Below are 20,279 nucleotides of genomic sequence, written 5' to 3'. Positions count from 1 at the left end.
GAAAATTAACTGTTTTGGAGAATAATTTTGCATCATCAGTCAAAGTCTGTTTAAAAATGTTTAAATTCTAGAAATATTTAGAAACTTTTCATAAAGAAATAATTAGATTTATTTACATTAAGGTGTATGTGTATTTTCATTTCAGAGTTACTTATATTATCAAAAGTTGGAAAAATGTGCATTTTGAGCAAGTAGGCATTGGTGAAATGAATTGTTGCATATCTGTGTTAAATAAGTCTGATTAAAATTGATATTAAGAAAAATTTTAATTTTAGGAAATAACAGTAATTGAATATTAAGAAAAAGGCAGGATCTTAGGCTATATATTATTTGTAACCTGGTTATTAAACATGCATATTTTTATAAAGAAAAATGATTTTGCACCCAAATATCTGCCTGGTGGCTCAGACGGTAAAGACTCTGCCTGCCAATGTGGAAGACTTGGGTTCAATCCCTGGGTTGGGAAGATACGCTGGAGAAGAGAATGGCTTCACACTCCAGCATTCTTGCCTAGAGAAGTCCATGGACAGAGGAGCCTGGCAGGCTATAGTCCATGGGGTCACAAAAAGATACAACTGAGCGACTAACACGTTCACTTTCGCTTTTCATCTTCATGTGCATTCTTGATGGTTTTAAAGATCTTTCTCTTATTTTTCAGAAAAAGTAAGTTATATCTTACATATAAGTTTGAAAAAGCTCAAAATTTTGTCACAGAACCTGAGAAACTGGTTGCTCTGCTTTTAAGTACAGACTTAAACTGTTAACATGTCAATATGCTTCTTCTCAGATTTCATTGTATTTTCCTGGCCAGATATTTTTCCTATGATCTGTTCACTGTGCAAAGCAATTGAGGATATTTAACGTTTCTGTCATGCACTTATCTTTATTCCTGCCTCTAATGATTTTCTACCTCTAATACGTTTTGTTTCTGTTGTTGCCTCTCAAATCTATAAACCAGATCTCAACGCTGGAGAAATCCTCCAAATGTTTGGGAAGATGTTCTTCGTCTTCTGTCAAGAATCTGGTTATGATACAATCCTGCGCGTCCTGGGATCTAACGTCAGAGAATTTCTGCAGGTGAGCAGTTTGAGTTCCTGGTCCAAAAGTTCTGATTTTCTTCTTCTCCCACGTGGGCTCTAGAATCCCTTTGTTCAGTTGGCTGGATGAGTGTCTAGCTGCTGAAATGAAACCATAGGGGCATTTTCCCTAATTCACATAAAATAATAATTATTAGATGGTCTTGAGTACATTTTAGCATTTTTCCTTCATATTTTTTCTTTAATTTTTGGTTCTGACACTAAACGTTCAAGTTCTAAGCTAGTGGTCTCTGAAAGACTCAATGTGTTGTGATCCGTTCAACTGCTTTTTAAAAAATAAGTCTTTGTGCTGGTAGCTGTGCTTTTATGTTATATAACCTGGGCTTGTTTTCTAAGTCATTCTGACTTTAAGTAATTAAATAATTCATCAGTATCTGTAAAGTTCTACCTGAAGCTAATTGTTTCAGGGAAAGAGCCTACCACCAAAACAGGTTTGAGAATCATTGCTCTGAGTTACATATTAGTTAATCTACTCTGGAGAGGAAAATAGGAACTCTTCCAGAGTCGGTCTCAGGTGAAGTCAAGATAAATAGTATCACCAGAAGCTTTTGTTTTCTTGTTAAACTACTTAATTTTTTTCTTTTTACTAGTGAATGACACATCAGGTGGGAGACTATTTTGGGATCAACTGTCCTATTTTAAGCACAGGCATTTTTGAGACTCTCATCTTAAAATGTGCTAACATTGAACATTATGTGGTTGTTTGTAAGGGATATTTCTAAACTGGCTGCTGAGAGCAGCCAGATCTTGCTGGAAAATGATGTCAGCACAAGACCAGCTGAACTGGAGCCCAGCTTGGAGGGAATGTAAACGACATTCAGTCCAGCTGCGTTATTGATTTAACAGCCAAAATAAGAACTTGAGTGTTTAATCAAAATGTCTGTTGTTTACATAGTGACATTTTTCTTATAAACTTAAAACAGCGTTAAATCAAGATGGAAACCAGTTTCCAGTCTCTGCCATGGATTTACCAAACTACTGGTGTCCAAAAAACCTGCCACTTCCAAATGAAGTCGCTGCCAGGAGACACTTAAATTAACCTTTAACAGGCCGTATTTAAATGAATTATTTTACCTGGATTAAAGTTTGAGATTTAAAGATATTTTGAGATTTGGGGGGTTAGAATACATTCCCATTTTTAATATTTCTGTTGACTCCTGGTCACTTAAGTTCCAGTTGCAGCTCCTTTCTCTTAATTTTATCTTTCTCTCTCCATGGTCACATCTGTGTTGACAAAGCAATCATGCAAATAGTTTACTTTTACCTTTACTCATTGTGACTGTCTGCTAAGTGTCCAGTGGCTCAGCTGAGGACTGGCGACTCCTGGTGGTTTCTCCTGGTTCTAGAGCTGTCCTGCCTGCAGGCTGGCCTCTAGGCTAAAATGCACACTGGGCTTCAAAGAGAATGCAAATAGATCGGGTCTGTTTCATATTGATTACATGGTAAAATGATAACATTTTGGGAATACTTATATAAAAATGTATCATAAACATCAATTTCACCTGGTTCTTTTTCCTTTTTTAAATGTGCCTACTAGAAAATTTAACATATATGACTGATGTTTGTGACTTGCTTTAATGGCTCCTAAAGCCTTTTATTTTCACTGGACAGCATTGTTTTAAATAGTTTTGAGTCCATTTTCATCAAAGTCAATAGGCAGTTTTAAAATTGCACACAATTTTATTTTATTAGCATTTTTTTTTTTGGTGCAAGTATGAATAGTGAGGAAATTGGAAAGTTAGAATACTATAAAGTTTTCACTAATATTGTTTATGTTTGAATTTTTTCCTGGTTTTGAAATTGAATATCTTGATGGCAAACTGGTTGTATTAACATATTGCTTTCCTGAAAAGTAGATATTTATGGTATGAGTAGGCTAATTTCAAATAAATTAAATGGACTTAAAAAAAAATGCCTATGAAATAAAGCAACCGATTTTCATGAAGTTTTTTAAGGTTCTAGCTCACATATAAAAATTGACACTTTTCATTACATAAAATAATAAAACATTCTTTATGGTGGACAGCAATCCTTTGTAAAAGAGTAGGATAAACTAGGCCTTATTTTAAAGATATGTAAAAGATTTTTTTGTGTCTTTCACCACTGGATTTTAACTAATCATTAAATCCTTAGAGTCTGTTTCCTAAAAACTGAATTTTTCAGAATCCTACCACTTGTCTTCATTTCCCCTAGCCTTCTGTGGGACAGTCCACCATTCTCTACAGAATGCATAGGTTTCCTCATCTCTCTGCATGACTGCTCCATCTCCTCACCATTCTGTAACTAGTGATTTTTCTTAAAAGCAAATATATCTCATTCCATCATTTACTTGCTTAAACCCTTCAGTGATTCCCAGTTGCTCCTTGGAAATGTAAAAAGCAATTAAAATAATTGAAACTACTTACACCCCTGTCTGTCTCTCTTCTTCTCCAGCAGCCCAGCCAAACAGAATTTCTTTCAGACCATATTTTTTTCTAACTAGCTTTCTCCACCTTCTGAGCTTTTGCACCTGCTCTTCCCTTTGTCTGGACAGTCTTCCTGCTCCTTTTCACTTAGATTGATCTTCTTCATCCTGCTGGTCAGATTACTTCTTCCAGGAAGGATCCACTCCTCTCTTAAGGCTCTACCCTGATGGAGTCAGGGAACTGACATTTCTCATGTTTTCACAGTGCATGTGTCTCCCTACCCACAGGAGTTCTCACTGTAGATCATTTCCTGTTTGGGACTGGAATGTAAATCCCATGAGGCCGGGGGTTGTGTATAGTTCCTTAATGATAGTATCATCACAGATACTATCTGGGAATGAAAAAACATATTTTAAAAATGAATAGTTGCTGTTTATACAAAAATAGGAAACAAATACCCCAATAGCTCAAGATTAATTCTATTAAGGGTAAAACAAATTCATTTTGAGTGAGGCTATATAACTTTACTAAGAGATTGATTATAGATTGAAATATAGAAGAGTAGACATACTCTTGGAGAAGGCAATGGCACCCCACTCCAGTACTCTTGCCTGGAAAATCTCATGGTCGGAGGAGCCTGGTAGGCTGCAGTCCATGGGATCGCTAAGAGTCAGACACAACTGAGTGACTTCACTTTGACTTTTCACTTTCATGCATTGGAGAAGGAAATGGCAACCCACTCCAGTGTTCTTGCCTGGAGAATCAGAGGGATGGGGGAGCCTGGTGGGCTGCCGTCTCTGGGGTCACACAGAGTCGGACACGACTGAAGCAACTTAGCAGCAGCAGCAGCAGACATACTCTAGACCAATTTCCTTTTCATATGGATGTGGCAAATTACTGTTTATTAATTAATATGCAACTGACATTACTTATATCTATTGAAATTTTCAAAATGTTTACCCTGACATTTCCATCTGATGATTTCAGGTAGCAATAAAATAGCTACTGAAATTCTAACATGGGAGACCACTGGCCATGCCCTGGGCTGGGCACCTCTGTTCACTTGCATCCTTCTGAGGGGGACTTCCTTGGGGGTGTCTCTCCCAGCCTCTCAGTTGGATACATTATTAAGAATTACTGTATTAAAATGCATATTTTTTGCTTTTCTTGAAATAATTTTTATGTTTTCTGAGTACCAGGCATAGTGTATAATAGGCGATCAATAAAGAGTCTTTGAATGATGGAATTAGTTAATTCTGAGTTATATGTATATATTTTTTTATTTGGCCACTAATAGGCTATTTTATCTGGTTAATAACGCTATTCCTTTATAAAAATTTTATAATCAAGGATATGCTGTGTAGATAGTATCTGTAGTTCAGTTTCAGAAAAATACTTGTTTCTCACTTAGCTTTTGTCGTTTCCTTTGATTCGTGTATTTAAACATTTTGACAATTTAAACAGCTTAAATAATGGACAATTCTCCTTTGAAAGGTTTTGCTGCCAATATAAAATTCCTGGTTCTGTTTACCCAATCTCCCTTGTGTTTTCAAAGTCAATTTAAGAATTTTTACATCATACGTATTTTTAATCTACCTCAAGACTTTCACAAAAAATAGCTAAAAATTCTAAGTAGGTAAAGTAATAAAATATAAGAAGCATTTTTATAAGAAGCTTTTTAGAAAATTACTCTTCTCTAGACATTACACAATTTGGAATTGATTTTTTCTAAATGTTCTATGAAACCATCAGTTTGTGGACTGTGATAAAAGTAGATAATCCTTGCAATTAATTATTATCCTTTTCCTGATTTAGTAACCAGAAATATGATTTATTATAAAAAGATAAACAAAAGTAGAAAGACATTTTGATTTAGGTTTTTGGATTTTATAGATTTTTTTTCTGGATTTCTTGTCTTAAAGTTTAGACTATATTTCACAAGAATTTTTTTCTCTGTTTTGGCACTTTCTTATTCTTGAATTAGGAATAAAATGTGGTTTCATGCTGCTTCTGTAGTAAATTTCTATGTGAAACTTCTAGTGTATTGATTAAAATAGTGCAGAGAATATATCAGATTTGAAAGTTCAATTAAATGCTGGTAAGGAATGTCCAATCTGATGGTATTCCACCCTAATCCACAGTCACCTTGACTTTTGATATCCGATTGCATTATTGCAGGTTGTCTTTTCTCAAAATTGCTGTAATATGATTGTACTTCTCCCCCATGAAAAGTTAGAGCTCGCCCATGTCCCCTGTGACAAGGTAGAGCTCCCATCCCTTGGATCTGGGGTGACTTTAGTGATTATTTGATCAGAAGAGTATAGCAAAAGGAACATTCTTAATACTTCCTAGGCTAGTTCGTAAGAACTCTTGAAATTTCCGTATCTTGAAGCACTTGCTCTTGGGATGTTCCCTAGAGGTACCCACCATGAAATGAGATACTTCAATACAGCAGCAGTCCTGCTGGCTGAGCCCTCGGGTATCTGGGTGACCCATCTTGGGAATCAGCCTGGTGGAACATTATGGTGACTCCATGGCAAACTTCTATGTCACCCCACTCTGAGAACTTCCCACTGAGTCCATATAACCCATAAAAACATGAGAATAATATCATTGTGTTAAGCAAATAAGTCTGAGGTGCTTTGATATGTGGATAATTGGAACAGTATTCTGTGTATTTTCCCCTTTATTTTGTGTGTGTGTTAGTAAATATGTGTCCATATGTGCACATATTAAGTTGAGCTTTGATTAATCTGGGTTTGAAAAGATAAGATTGTATATGGCCTCTGGGACTGGAATCCAAGTCAGTTCACAGCTGGGCTACTGATCCACTTTCAGTGGTGTTGTGTTATTATCATGTAATATATTCTTTACCTCCCCAGTAATTTTACAGATATAAAATGAAGCCTAGATAAGCGTGGAAGGCTGTCAGGTTGACTGCTGAAAAATAAAGGAGTCATATATAATCTTAGAGGCCAGTTAGGATTTAAATTATGAACCTGCTTAAATAGCATAGGAATCTCAGTAGAAAAGCAAGCCAATACTCTCTAATCATTAGCTGGAAACCTCAGCTTCTTCCACTTTTACTGTGGGTTTGAGGCTGTTTCACTCACTCTCCCAATTCATATATATCAGAGTCTTTTGCCAAGGCCTGTGTTCAGCCTGTAATGGGATTTCCTTAAATCTGTGTTGGCTCCAGGTTTTGGCTTCTAACAGACAACACTGTAATTTGGCCAGCCTGCCAGGAGCAATCCGGGATTGATGGCCCATCTAAAATTCTTAAATGTTTGTGCAAAGTGTTATTTTGGGAAAGCTGAGGTTTTTTCCTGAACAGCTGTGAAATTCTAATACTTCCCTAAATTATTTATAATATTTTTTAGAAAAAAATGCACCATTCATTTTATTTTTAACTTTTGAATTTCAAAAGGAACTTTTCTCAACATACAAATGCCAATTTCTGTAATCTGTATCTACTTGAAGAAAATGCATAATGTGAGAGCCAAGAGTTGAGTTTAATCAGTGTCTTACTGAGGACTATGGCCGGGGAGATAGCATTTCAGGAACCTCTGAGAAACTATCCCAAAGACCTGAGGGTGGAGGTCAGTGTGTGTGTGGTGTTGGCAGAGAGGGGCATGAAGTCAATCACACATCTCCGTACAAAGCTGCTGCTGGTCACAAAGAGCAGGTATCATAGTTAATATTTTTAGTGCTTCTCTAACTGTGGAAGATGCAAGAAGCCAGGTTCATGAAAATTTCCTCCTGAAAATATCTGAGGGCCTGTTCTAGCAGTTCCCCTCATTCTTCATCCTCACCCTGACTTCTTTCTTGGGGTTGTTGAAGGTCAGCGGCTACAAGGGCTCAGGGACTAAATTCTTATAGAATACGGTGGCAAGTGACATTCCTTAGTTGGCACCTGAAATTTTAAAATTTGATAAGTTAGAATTTTTAAAGGAAGATAATATTTTAGAATTTTAAGAATTTTTCTTTGAATAAAGTATATATTTTCACAGTTTTGCAAAATATAGTCAAATGAATATAAATGAAAGTTTTTTAACATGAATTTAAAAGCAGTAAAAAAAGTGAAATCGTTTACACAGGTAATTTTATGACTATTTTCATTTTTTTCTTTAATTAAAATTTCTCTTGAGATGATAGTAATAATAGGTAGTTTTAAAAATGCCATTTAAGTAATTTTAGTGACTCAACTATAATTTCTTTTTAAATAAATCCTTGTGCTAAGTTGATTCAGTCATGTCAGACCCTGTGAACCCATGGACTGTAGCCCACCATGTGCCATGGAATTTTCCCGGCATGAATACTGGAGTGGGTTGCCTTGCCCTCCTTCAGGGGATCTTCCCGACCCAGGGATCAAACCTGTGACTTTTACATCTCCGGTACCAGCAGGCGAGTTCTTTACCACTAGTGCCACCCTTACATTATTTATTTTAGAAAAGAGTCTCTGTATCTTTTCAGTTGGAAAGCTACTTCTCAAGGAGTTGCTTGAAGTAGAAAAGACAAAAGTATCATTAAACATTGAGTCTGACTCATTCTGACCTCATACCACTCACGCCCTGACCTTGGCGTTTCCCATTATTGGGGGTGAGTTTCTGCTTTACCTAGGTCCTGCTTATTTCCGTTTTTCACATTAAAATTCTGACATGACATCTTTCTTAAAAACTTGAAAAATGATTTTCAAATTACGTGACTCTCACAAGTAAATACTGTTGTTGGGCTTGCTTTTCAGAAGTGTGAGGAATCAAAAGAAAGGAAATCCTGTGCCTCATTCCTTTCCTTAAGCGGAGAGAAATTTGCAATGATTGATTTTTAAGGCTTTTTCCTGATAAACTTCAGTAACGCTCTCAAATAACACAGATGGCTCCCTTCTCTCCATCCACTAGAATAAAGATTCATTTTTAAAAATTAATTAATTTTGGGAGGGGCTGTGCTGCTTGGCTTGTGGATCTCAGTTTCCTGACCAGGGATTCAACCTAGGGCCACAGCAGGTAAAGCCTGGAATCCTAACCGCTAGGCTGAGCCTAACCACCACTAAGGGGACTCCTTAGAATAAGGATTCTTTAAAAAAAAAAAAAGTATTTACTTGTTTATTTTTATCTTTGGCTATTTTGCGACGGCTTTCTCTAGTTGTGGCAAGCGGGGGCTACTCTTTTGTTGTGGTGGTGGGCTTCTCATTGCAGTGGCTTCTCTTGTCGCACAGCACAATCTCTATAGGGCTCATGGGCTTCTGTAGTTGTGGCTCACGGGCTTAGTTGCAAGTGGAATCTTCCCGGACCAGGAATTAAATGAACCCTCCCTCCTGCATTAGCAGGCAGATTCTTAACCCCTGTACCACCAGGGAAGTCCTAAGGGTTTCTGAAGACTGAAAAATCTCTTTCTCAAAACTTTTAAGGCAAGTCCTTACTACACCTATTTATGTGCATCATTTAGGAATTGTTAATTAGATACTCTGGAAGCAGGGGAATGAGGTATTTAATTCTCAGAAACTTTCCTCTGTATGTGTGTGTATATATATATATATATATATATATATATATATATATAAAATGCTTATGTTTGTCAGAAAGAGAAAATTTGCATTTATTTTGGAACATTCCAAAATATTAAAAAATATGAATCTTTGGAGTATTTCTCAAAGGACTAGTAATCTCTCTTGTGTCCTAAATCTGTGGTGTGTACTAAATGTAGAACTTGTTTCCTAGGATGCTAGCATTGGTTTTTCTTCTATAAATGACAAAGCTAGGAGACTTAGAGTAGCAGAATTCCTGAGAAACAGTTCTTTCATCTTGCATGTAGAAAAAAATGGTAAAATTATATCAGAACATTAAGAGAAATGAAATGAAAACCTCAGACCAGTATTTTAATATATTGAGGCAAAATAGATGGACAAAACTCCTCTTATTCCCGTCCTGTTTTCGAGTATCATAAAGCTAAGAAGAATGATGTGAAAGCATATTTGAGGTTGGCTTTACTGTTTCCTGGGAATCTACTTGTGCTGAAACACATGTGTTATCATTCAGCTCTTTTCTTTGTATACCCACCTCCATGATTATATGTAAAAATTAAAGAATACCGGTTTCAATATGAACTCTGGTTCTTCAGAATATATTGCTACAACCATGTTGATGAATAATTAGCTTTGTATGGATGGTATTATAAAATGTAGACAGACAAGGTTTTCTCTTGCCTATTTTGAGTGTCTTTTCTGTGACTTTTGAGGTTGCTGCAAGCAGTTGGAGTCTGTGAAGAAAGCACATTTTTGACAATACTAATGTACTCAGTTGGAAATAATTTAATTTTTAATCATGAATTCTATTTTTCATAATAGGCAGTGGTAATAGCTTTTATTTGGGGAGATTAAAACTCTGTAAGGGAAGCTGTAACTAAAGAAATCCCAAGAGTATTTTTATGGTTAGATACTATCTAAAGAAAATCAATATTACATTAAGTGGTGTTAAATCTTTTATGCTCCAAGAAAGCACTTTAGTTGTCCATTTAATTAACAGCAAATTCAACATAACAGTCTGTCTCTGGAGAATTGGTACCACAAAGACTTAAAAGATTAACATTTGACTTCCTGTGCTTTGGTTTCCCACTTGCTTTGAATTGATAAATTTAAGTAATGTTTTTTTACTAATACCTCAGTACCATCAATAACTTTATTTAAAGTAAATGTTAAATTAAAAAGGCTTTAGGTAATTAAATTATTTAAATTAAAATGGCTCTACATTTAGGGAGCAGTGCCAGTCCCTGTGTGACTCCTGACCTGAGTTCTGGGCTGTTCTGGCCCATCTCTCACTTTCTTTAGCATCAGTGATGCAGAGGAAGTAAATGGTACCATGGTTACTGCCTCCTGCTGTCTGCTTAGCTACACATAGAAATGTGCACATATAATATGACTGAAGATAAAAATAGATAAGTGTGAAAGTGATGTGGGCATATTGACCTAAGATACACTGTATTTGAATATTTCATAGAAGAAAAAGTAGAAAAGAATTAAAATGTATATTTCAAGTTAGTGTTTGACTCATTAAAATTTTTTTTTCTGTAAAATGAGCCACAATCCAGTACCTGAGCCTGACTACATTAGGAAATTTCTTAAGGACAAGAACAACAGTTTAATTTAGCAGCAACAAGCTGAATTTTGACTTTGTGGGAAACAGAGATGTGTATAAAACCCTTCTGGTGATTTCCTTTCTCACCAGATTTTTGCAGCATCAGCAGAGGGGTGTGAGGGGTCTGACAGGGTTATGAAGAGCAGGCCTCATGTCTTCCCTTCCCAGGAAAGGATTCCCAGGGGAAGAACTCGTCATAGGAAAACCCCCTGTGTTATTTACCAAGTAAAGTGGCTTGCTGCTGCTGCTGCTGCTAAGTCGCTTCAGTCGTGTCCAATTCTGCATGACCCCATAGATGGCAGCCCACCAGACTCCCCTGTCCCTGGGATTCTCCAGGCAAGAACACTGGAGTGGGTTGCCATTTCCTTCTCCAATGCATGAAAGTGAAAAGTGAAAGTGAAGTTGCTCAGTTGTGTCTGACTCAGTGACCCCATGGACTGCAGCCTACCAGGCTCCTCCATCCATGGGATTTTCCAGGCAAGAGTACTGGAGTGGGTTGCCATTGCCTTCTCCGAAAGTGACTTGAGACTTCTGTAAACTGACCATCCTCAGCGCCTGCCACGTGGAGTTCCTTTCCCACGGCAACAGCAGCCTCTGGCGGAGTCAGGGCCACTTGATATTTGAGTTAAGAATTGGCCTGGCTTAATTAGAAGAGGTGTAAATTGAGGGAAGAAAACAAGATCTTAGCACTAGGCGTGAATGCATTTCAAAAAGAAACCAGGGTCATCAGTTGAGGAGACAAGATGTTCATCCGAGTCAGAATGCCAGTTTCTGAGGCCTCAGCTCTCACCTGTGCTCTGCGTCTTTGGACCCTGGCTTCACTCTGAGGTGTTGCTCCCTTTCATGCACTCAAAGCCACTCTGAACATTGTTGGGTGATTTAAACCACGAACTGCTTACAGTCAGGGACTGCATCGTGCAGATCTGATCTAGCTCTGTGCCCTGCCCCCGCCTGCACCGCACACCCTGCGAGACATGCATACACATGCTTTATACAGTGGACATGTGATGCATGTACAGCGCACATACAGTGAGTAGATGGGATGAGCATGTGGCAGGGGCCAGGCTGCAGTGCCCTGATGGAGTCACCTTGTACCATACTCGCTCCACCTCCTTTCTGATGTCTTACTGGATCCTGTTTCCCTAAACTGGCCCCTTTGAAATGTTCAGAATGCAAACCATCCTTCAGTTTTAGCCCATTTCCAGCACTGCCTTTTCAGATGTGCTCCTTTTTTCCCCCCAAGAACACCATGCATGCTAAGCCGCTGCAGTCGCGTCTGACTCTTTGTGACCTATGGACTGTAGCCCATCAGGCTCCTCTGTCCATGGGATTCTCCAGGTAAGAATACTGCAGTGGGTTGCCATGCCCTCCTCCAGGGGATCTTCCCCACCCAAGGATCAAACCTGAATCTTTTCTGTCTCCTGCACTGGCAGGTGGGTTCTTTACCATTAGTGCCATCTGGGATGCCCCATGAACACCATAACAAACTTTATTGCAAAATTGTACTTAAGTATCACATTTCTTACTGAAATCAACTCTATTATGAAATTTACAAACCATTTAAATATGAGTTTGAAATCTCTGCATACTGAGTAATACTTATATGTGAAATATATATGAAATATTATTTTTCCCAAATATGTTCTTTATCTTTATTTCTTGTATTTAATCCTAGTTTTAAATGCCTTTTCATTTTAAAATTGTTCTTTTTAAGAGAAAATCTGAAAATTTGATATTTTATTTCTTATTGAAAAGTCATTTTCAAGCTGTAACTCAGAGGGGAAATAACTCTGAAGACAGGTCCAGCTTGCTGCTTTCTGCCAAAAAGACCCCAGCACAGAATCCTGTCCCCGTATTCCCCTCTGAATTGGCCCCTTGCAGAGGTGAGAGGAGTCTGTTGGGGTATCAGATGTGCTCCTGAGGCCTTTGGTATTCTGAGATCATTTGCTTTTCTCATTCTCTTTAGCAATAACCACCAGTTGTTGACAGATTACCATTTGATCAGTGAATTAGCTTTTTTATTGTTACAGTAACAAATTACCACATGCCTAAGTGTTTAAAAGAAACAGATTTATTATCCTATAGTTTCCTAGGTTGGGAGTCTAAAAGGGGTCTCCCTGGATTGTAATGTAGATACTAGCAGGACTGCGGCAGTGGGGTGGGGGGGGGTGGCATTTCCTTGCTTATTCAGGTGTTGGCAGAATTCAGCTCCATGTAACCACAAATAGACCCGCGGACCAGTTTTCTTACTGGCTGTCACGGGGGGCTGAGTAGGGCCCCAGGGCGCCACCCCCCCAAGGCCCTGCACAGGGTGTCCTGCATCTCAAGTCCTGCTTCCTTCTCAGCTTTCATCTCTCCTTGTAACCAGGAAACGTTCTTGGCATCTAAGACTCAGTCACTCATGGGATTAGGCTGGGTCCACCCTGGTAATCCAGGATAATTTTTCCAACTTCCCAACCCTACTTTGCTACATGAGGTAACGTATCCAAAGAGACTAGGTCTGGAAATCTTTGGGCCAACATTATTTTGCCTACTACACCTGAGTGTGCTAATGTTTTATCCACATCATTTTAGTTATTTCTATTTTATCAGAGGAAATCAAGTGGTAAATTGGCCACATTATCATGAGCTGACACTTGTTCAGTCGCTCAGTCGTGTCCGACTCTGCGACTCCATGGACTGCAGCACGCCAGGCTTCCCTGTCCTTCACTATCTCCCAGAGTTTGCTCAAACTCATCTCCATTGACTGGATGATGCCATCCAACCATCTCATCCTCTGTTGCCTCCTTCTCTTCCTGCCCTCACTCTTTCCCAGCATTAGGGTCTTTTCCAGTGAGTCAGCTCTTCATATCAGGTGGCTGAAGTATTGGAGCTTCAGCTTCAGCATCAGTTCTTCCAATGAATGCTCAGGGTTGATTTCCTTTAGGATTGACTGGTTTGATCTCCTTGCAGTCCAAGGGAATCTCAAGAGTCTTCTCCAGTACCAAAGTTCAAAAGCATCAATTCTTCGGCACTCGGCCTTCTTTATGGTTCAACACGCACATCTGTACATGACTACTGAGATGACAGGGGCAAGATTTAAATCCAAGTCTGCTTGATTCTAAAGCCACCTTCCCCGTGACTCCCAACACTGTGCTGTGCTGTGTGTGTGTCTACTATATATGTGTAGCACATACACACACACACACACAAAGAAGTTACAAATGTGCTGAAAAGCCAAGTCAGAAGTATCGTTTGCATCATTTCTTCTGGTGATCTTTAAACAAATCTGTTTTTTTTTTTTTTAATATTAGAGGGTGATACTAGATAATGGGAATTTGGTATGTTCTGAATTAATCACAAAGCTATAAGAACAGAAAACATTTATTTGCAAACTTATTAGTTTTCCAAGACTTCAGTTCTGAAAGGTTCAGTTTCACAGGTTCGCTGTGAGGCTGTACTTTGATTGGAAACTCTGAAGAAATTAGACTGATTTAATTTCCAAAGTGATTTTAATTACTAAAATATTTCACAAATGAATATACTAACATTTTCGTATGTTTATAATTCTGATATAGTTTTTTGAATTAATAGTTAAGGTTTAGTATTGTTAGAGAAACAAATGGTAATATGTGATCACTTTGGGAATTCTATACTATTTATCATAACATAAATATACAGCTGCTCAAACTCCTGTAAATATGCATATCTTTGATTTAGCTCATAATTGTGTTTCTTTTTTCTGCTTCAGGCATCCTTTTATATCCCCTTGTTTGTTTACCCTTCCTTAAAATATTTCTACTGTAACAATCAAGATGTTTTTCTTTTTTTAAAATCTACTTTATTGAAGTATAGTTGATTCACAATGTGTTAATTTCTGCTGCACGGCAAAGTGATTCTGTTATACATATATATATGTTCTTTTTCATATTCTTTTTCATTATGGTTTATCACAGGATATTGAACATAGTTCCCTGTGCTGTTATATAGTAGCACTTTGTTGGTTATCCATTCTGTATATAATAATTTGCATCTGCTAATCCCAAATTCCCCATTCATCTCTCCCCCACTCACTTCCCCCTTGTTAACCACAAATCTGTTCTCTAGGTCTGTTCTCTACGTCTCCATGTCTGTTTTTGTTTTGTAGATAAGTTAGTTTGTGACATAGATTGGATTCCACATTTAAGTGAAATCATATATTTGTCTTTCTGTCTATCTTACTTCAGTTAGTGTGACCATCTGTATGTCCGTCCATGTTAATACAAAGGCTGAGTAGTATTCCAGTGTACATATGTACCCCATCTTCTTCATTCATTCACAGAGATGCTTTTCTTAATTGCATTACCTTAGTTTCAGGCTCTCTGGGTTCTGGCCTTGTCAGGATGCATCCAGGGAAGGGTGTGCTCTGGGAGCATTCATGTGACCCGTCCATCTGCCCCCAGACTCAGCTCTGAGTCTGTCTGCTCTCTCTGCTTGCTCTCCTGAGAGTGACTGTCGCTCAGAAGCAGGATTTACTCATCACCGTGTGCTCTTCCCTGCAGAACCTTGATGCTCTGCACGACCACCTTGCTACCATCTACCCAGGCATGCGGGCACCTTCCTTCCGGTGCACTGATGCGGAGAAGGGCAAAGGACTCATCCTGCACTACTACTCAGAGAGAGAAGGGCTGCAGGATATTGTCATCGGAATCATCAAGACAGTAGCTCAGCAGATACATGGCACTGAAATTGACATGAAGGTAATGGGCAATAAGGGGGGCTCCTCTGAACACAGGTGACATGTGGTGTTAGAAAGGCCCCCCATTTGCCCTTGGACATCGCTGTTAGTGGACCTCAGCAGAGGTATAGATTAGCCGTAACAGTGGTGACACTGGCGATCTTCTATGCTTGGCCTTGGAATGCATGATACAGGAGAGTTTTCCTTGTGGGAGCAGATTTTTCTTTCCATTTATACATTGCTGAAGGCAATGATAAATTTAATTTGCATTTCCTGGGAGTCACAGTTGCTGGGAAGCAGGAGAATTTGTGACTGGCTTAGCCGTGGCCTTCAGAATACAAAAACCCATGGACACATTCTAAAATAATATGAAGTATTATTTCACTGTTCATGGCTTCTTTGTGGATTTTTTTTTGGGTCTATCCCTGAAATGTGGTTAGAATATCTCATTTTGTGAGCCAGAAGTTTTGCTTTTTTTAAAAAAAAAAAATTAGACTGTTTTGTAAAAGCCTGGCTTTTACATCATACTTGCTTTGTTATTGATAATACCCACTGTTTTGAGAGATGGTTTTAAGGTATTGATACAATAACTGTGCAGTAAAAGGAGCCATTGTTTTTCCATATTTCTGACCCAGAGAGCTGCTTCCAGGCAGCTGTGTTTTGTGTGTCTTCATATTTAAACACAAGAGCCATTTTTTAGCGGCCCTAAATTTGACAAAAGTGGGGAGAGGGGTGCCCTATTACTGTTTAGTTTTTTCACAAATGGTAACATTTTATTATAGAAAAAGCATCCCAAATATAGGATTTTATGAACACTGGTGGGTGAACAAGTACAACTTTAAACATAAATACAAAGTAAAAAGGCAAAACCTACCAGCCTTTTGCTTTTTAGAGAAATGTCATGTTCTCCTGCAGAGGTGGTCTCACCAGAGCACAAATGTGACTCCATCTCCTGTAGAGGCTTCAGGTTCACTTTTTCAACTATGCCCCGTCGAACAGTTTCAAAACGATGGCAAGAAGTGGCATGAATAAATCACTGAGACTGATTCTTAACTTTCTCTTGACTTTTACTTGGAAAAGCCTCCCCATCACACTCTGACAATTTAAAGCCTGTGCTCTGTGTTAATTCACAAAAGGACCTCCTGGAATACTAGCCATCCTTCCTGCGCTTACTCCACACTATTTTCATAGAGCTGTGTACATTAGTTCAAGATAATACTGGCTGTTACACATCATGCAGTAAATCCAGCTACTTTCTTCTAGCTTCCTTACCTTTTTTTTTTTTAACTGTCATTCTTTCTTTATGGAAAATCTAATAGGCAGGGTACTTTCCTACATATACAGTTACATTCTAACATGTGTGGGAAGCCCAAACTTTAAGTATAGTATTACAGAAATAAAACTTGTAACATTTAGGTTGATTATATTAGGAAAGCATCCTGCATATTTAATCTAGTAACGTTGCATTACATTTCAGTTTTTTTTCCTTTTCTGGAGTTTCTGTTAATTCTGACATGATCCCCAGGTGCATTCTTTGTTTTTCTACTACTAGAAAGTGGGAAATGTGGAACATGATGTTATCAAATCCAGAGACATTTAAAAATTAAAAACTTAGGTAAAGGATTGAAATTCATGCATGATTAGGAATCTCACTGGAAATCATTTAAAATTCAATATGCGTTTCATTTCCAACTTCGGATTCTAACACCAAACTAACACCTCATCTCTAGTGAGGGAGCCTGTTTCAAGGGGGTTGTAAACACTGGTCTGCTCTTGGTTTGTTAATTACTTAGCCAAGTTGAGCAAGAAGCAGGTACATAGAAACTTCAGGAAAGAAACATTAACTGTTGCACACTTGGAAACTGCAATTCCCATGGTGATTAGAGTCTTTGCTTGGGAGGTTGACAGCAGAAGCACTCTATATACAATTCAAGTTTTTACTTAGTCGTGGTAATCACTTATAGACACTTTATACAATATGGGTTGTTCATTGATTCAAGTACTCCAAAATAGGTGTCTGAAATATTTGTATTTGGTATTTATATTTGGTGTATTTAGTTTTTTCAAGGGCAATGTTTTAATTTCCTGAGGTATTCTTTTTTTAATTTATTTTTTATTGAAGGGTAATTGCTTTACAGAATTTTGCTGTTTTCTGTCAAACCTCAACATGAATCAGCCATAGGTATACATATATCCTCTCCCTTTTGAAACTCCCTCCCATCTCCCTCCCCATCCCAACCCTCTAGGTTGATACAGAGCCCCTGTTTGAGTTTCCTGAGCCGTACAGCAAATTCCCATTGGCTATCTATTTTACATATGGTAATGCAAGTTTCCATGTTACTCTTGCCATACACCTCACCCTCTCCTCCCCTCTCCCCATGTCCATAAGTCTATTCCCTATGTATGTTTCTCCCATGGTTGCCCTGTAAATAAATTCTTCAGTACCATCTTTCTAGATTCCGTATATATGTGTTCAATATGGTATTTATCTTTCTCTTTCTGACTCACTTCACTCGGTATAATAGGTTCTAGGTTCATCCACCATCCTGAGGTATGCTTAAGTCTGTAAGTCTCATAAGTCTGGAGCTACCAGATAATTTAACTACTTAAGAAATAGTAGACCATGTCATGAAGTGATAAATGAAGGAGAGGTTACAAATATAATCAGAAAAGCTGTCTTGCAAATTTAAGCAAAGCAGAAGAGTAGAATTGAGGAATTCGTAAACTTGGCTTGCATATAATTCAGTTCTTCTAGCTGAAATGGAAAGAGTAAAACATCAAAATTTTTAGATTGCTTTGTGTTGCTTTGGAGACTTTAGGGAATGAGTCTTCTTGAGGCAAAATTTTCCCATCGTAAATGAGAATACTGATCTTTAACCAGTGTAGATTGGTGTGGAAGTTTTGATAGTAATACCCTGATTTCACCGTGAAACAATATGTGGGAATATGTGTACAAGAGTCCATATTAATTGCTATTTGTTCCTCAGTGCCAGAGTTTGGTGCAGTGAACTAAGGAAAAAGGGGGAAAGGAGCAGTGCTTTGCCCTTATTTAGCTGCAACTGAAGAAATACTCTCCCAACTCCCTCCCATTTTGATCTGGCTGCAACTCGAGATATGTTTTTCCCTTTTTAAGAGGACATGTTGGTTGCAGTCTCTTAAACTCAAAAGAAAAAGTCTTTTTTATACCTTAAGCATGTATTCGCTTGCGAATAATATTTACAAATGTAGTTTTTAAAAATCAAATTATATTTACTTTATTGAATTTGTTGATTCTTTACTCATTTGAGCCACAGATCTTTTTTGCAAAATTGGTTCACCATTGCAAATTTACTTCAGAGTTGATTTCAATACTACTTTAAAGATGTATGTTTGGAACTATATACTGGTGTTCAAGTTTATAATCACAAGTACCAAATACAGTATTTGAATGTTTCAGTTCAGTTCAGTTCAGTTGCTCAGTCGTGTCCGACTCTTTGCGACCCCATGAATCGCAGCATGCCAGGCCTCCCTGTCCATCACCAACTCCCGGAGTTCACTCAGACTCATGTCCATTGAGTCAGTGATGCCATCCAGCCATCTCATCCTCTGTCGTCCCCTTCTCCTCCTGCCCCCAATCCCTCCCAGCATCAGAGTCTTTTCCAATGAGTCAACTCGTCACATGAGGTGGCCAAAATATTGGAGTTTCAGCTTTAACATCATTCCTTCCAAAGAAATCCCAGGGCTGATCTCCTTCAGAATGGACTGGTTGGATCTCCTTGCAGTCCAAGGGACTCTCAAGAGTCTTCTCCAACACCACAGTTCAAAAGCATCAATTCTTCGGTGCTCAGCTTTCTTCACAGTCCAACTCTCACATCCATACATGACCACTGGGAAAACCATAGTCTTGACTAGATGGACCTTTGTTGGCAAAGTAATGTCTCTGCTTTTCAATGTGCTATCCAGATTGGTCATAACTTTTCTTCCAAGGAGTAAGCGTCTTTTAATTTCATGGCTGCAGTCACCATCTGCAGTGATTTTGGAGCCCCCCAAAATAAAGTCTGACACTGTTTCCACTGTTCCCCATTTATTTCCCATGAAGTAATGGGACCAGATGCCATGATCTTAGTTTTCTGAATGTTGAGTTTTAAGCCAACTTTTTCACTCTCCTCTTTCACCTTCATCAAGAGGCTTTTTAATTCCTCTTCACTTTCTGCCATAAGGGTGGTGTCATCTGCATATCTGAGGTTATTGAGATTTCTCCCGGCAATCTTGATTCCAGCTTGTGCTTCTTCCAGTCCAGCGTTTCTCATGATGAACTCTGCATAGAAGTTAAATAAGCAGGGTGCCAATATACAGCCTTGCTGTACTCCTTTTCCTATTTGGAACCAGTCTGTTGTTCCATGTCCAGTTCTAACTGTTGCTTCCTGACCTGCATACAGGTTTCTCAAGAGGCAGGTCAGGTGGTCTGGTATTCCCATATCTTTCAGAATTTTCCACAGTTTATTGTGATCCACAAAGTCAAAGGCTTTGGCATAGTCAATAAAGCAGAAATAGATGTTTTTCTGGAACTCTCTTGCTTTTTCGATGATCCAGCAGATGTTGGCAATTTGGTCTCTGGTTTCTCTGCCTTTTGTAAAACCAGCTTGAACATCTGGAAGTTCACTGTTCATGTATTGCTGAAGCCTGGCTTGGAGAATTTTGAGCGTTACTTTACTAGCGTGTGAGATGAGTGCAATTGTGTGGTAGTTTGAGCATTCTTTGGCATTGCCTTTCTTTGGGATTGAAATGAAAACTGACCTTTTCCAGTCCTGTGGCCACTGCTGAGTTTTCCAAATTTGCTGGCATATTGAGAGTAGCACTTTCACAGCATCATCTTTCAGGATTTGAAATAGCTCAACTGGAATTCCATCACCTCCACTAGCTTTGTTCGTAGTGATGCTTTCTAAGGCCCACTTGACTTCACATTCCAGGA

The 20,279-nt window shown here is 38.4% G+C and overlaps 1 protein-coding gene across 2 annotated transcripts in view; it reads left to right on the top strand.

Annotated features, from left to right (window-relative positions):
• GUCY1B1 (guanylate cyclase 1 soluble subunit beta 1) overlaps window positions 1-20,279 on the top strand; it is a 62,967-nt gene that overhangs the window by 22,026 nt on the left and 20,662 nt on the right. For both annotated transcript variants that reach the window (XM_061384347.1, XM_061384348.1), the window contains exons 4-5: window positions 959-1,077; window positions 15,153-15,350. In XM_061384347.1, the coding sequence (XP_061240331.1) occupies window positions 959-1,077; window positions 15,153-15,350 (317 nt within the window). The remainder of the gene's footprint in view (window positions 1-958; window positions 1,078-15,152; window positions 15,351-20,279) is intronic.

This window comes from Bos javanicus, chromosome 17 (genome assembly GCF_032452875.1).
Source record: "Bos javanicus breed banteng chromosome 17, ARS-OSU_banteng_1.0, whole genome shotgun sequence".
Classification (NCBI taxonomy): Eukaryota; Metazoa; Chordata; class Mammalia; order Artiodactyla; family Bovidae; genus Bos; species Bos javanicus.
The sequence above is the reverse complement of the archived record's forward strand: the minus strand, read 5'-3'. Positions and strand labels throughout refer to the sequence as shown.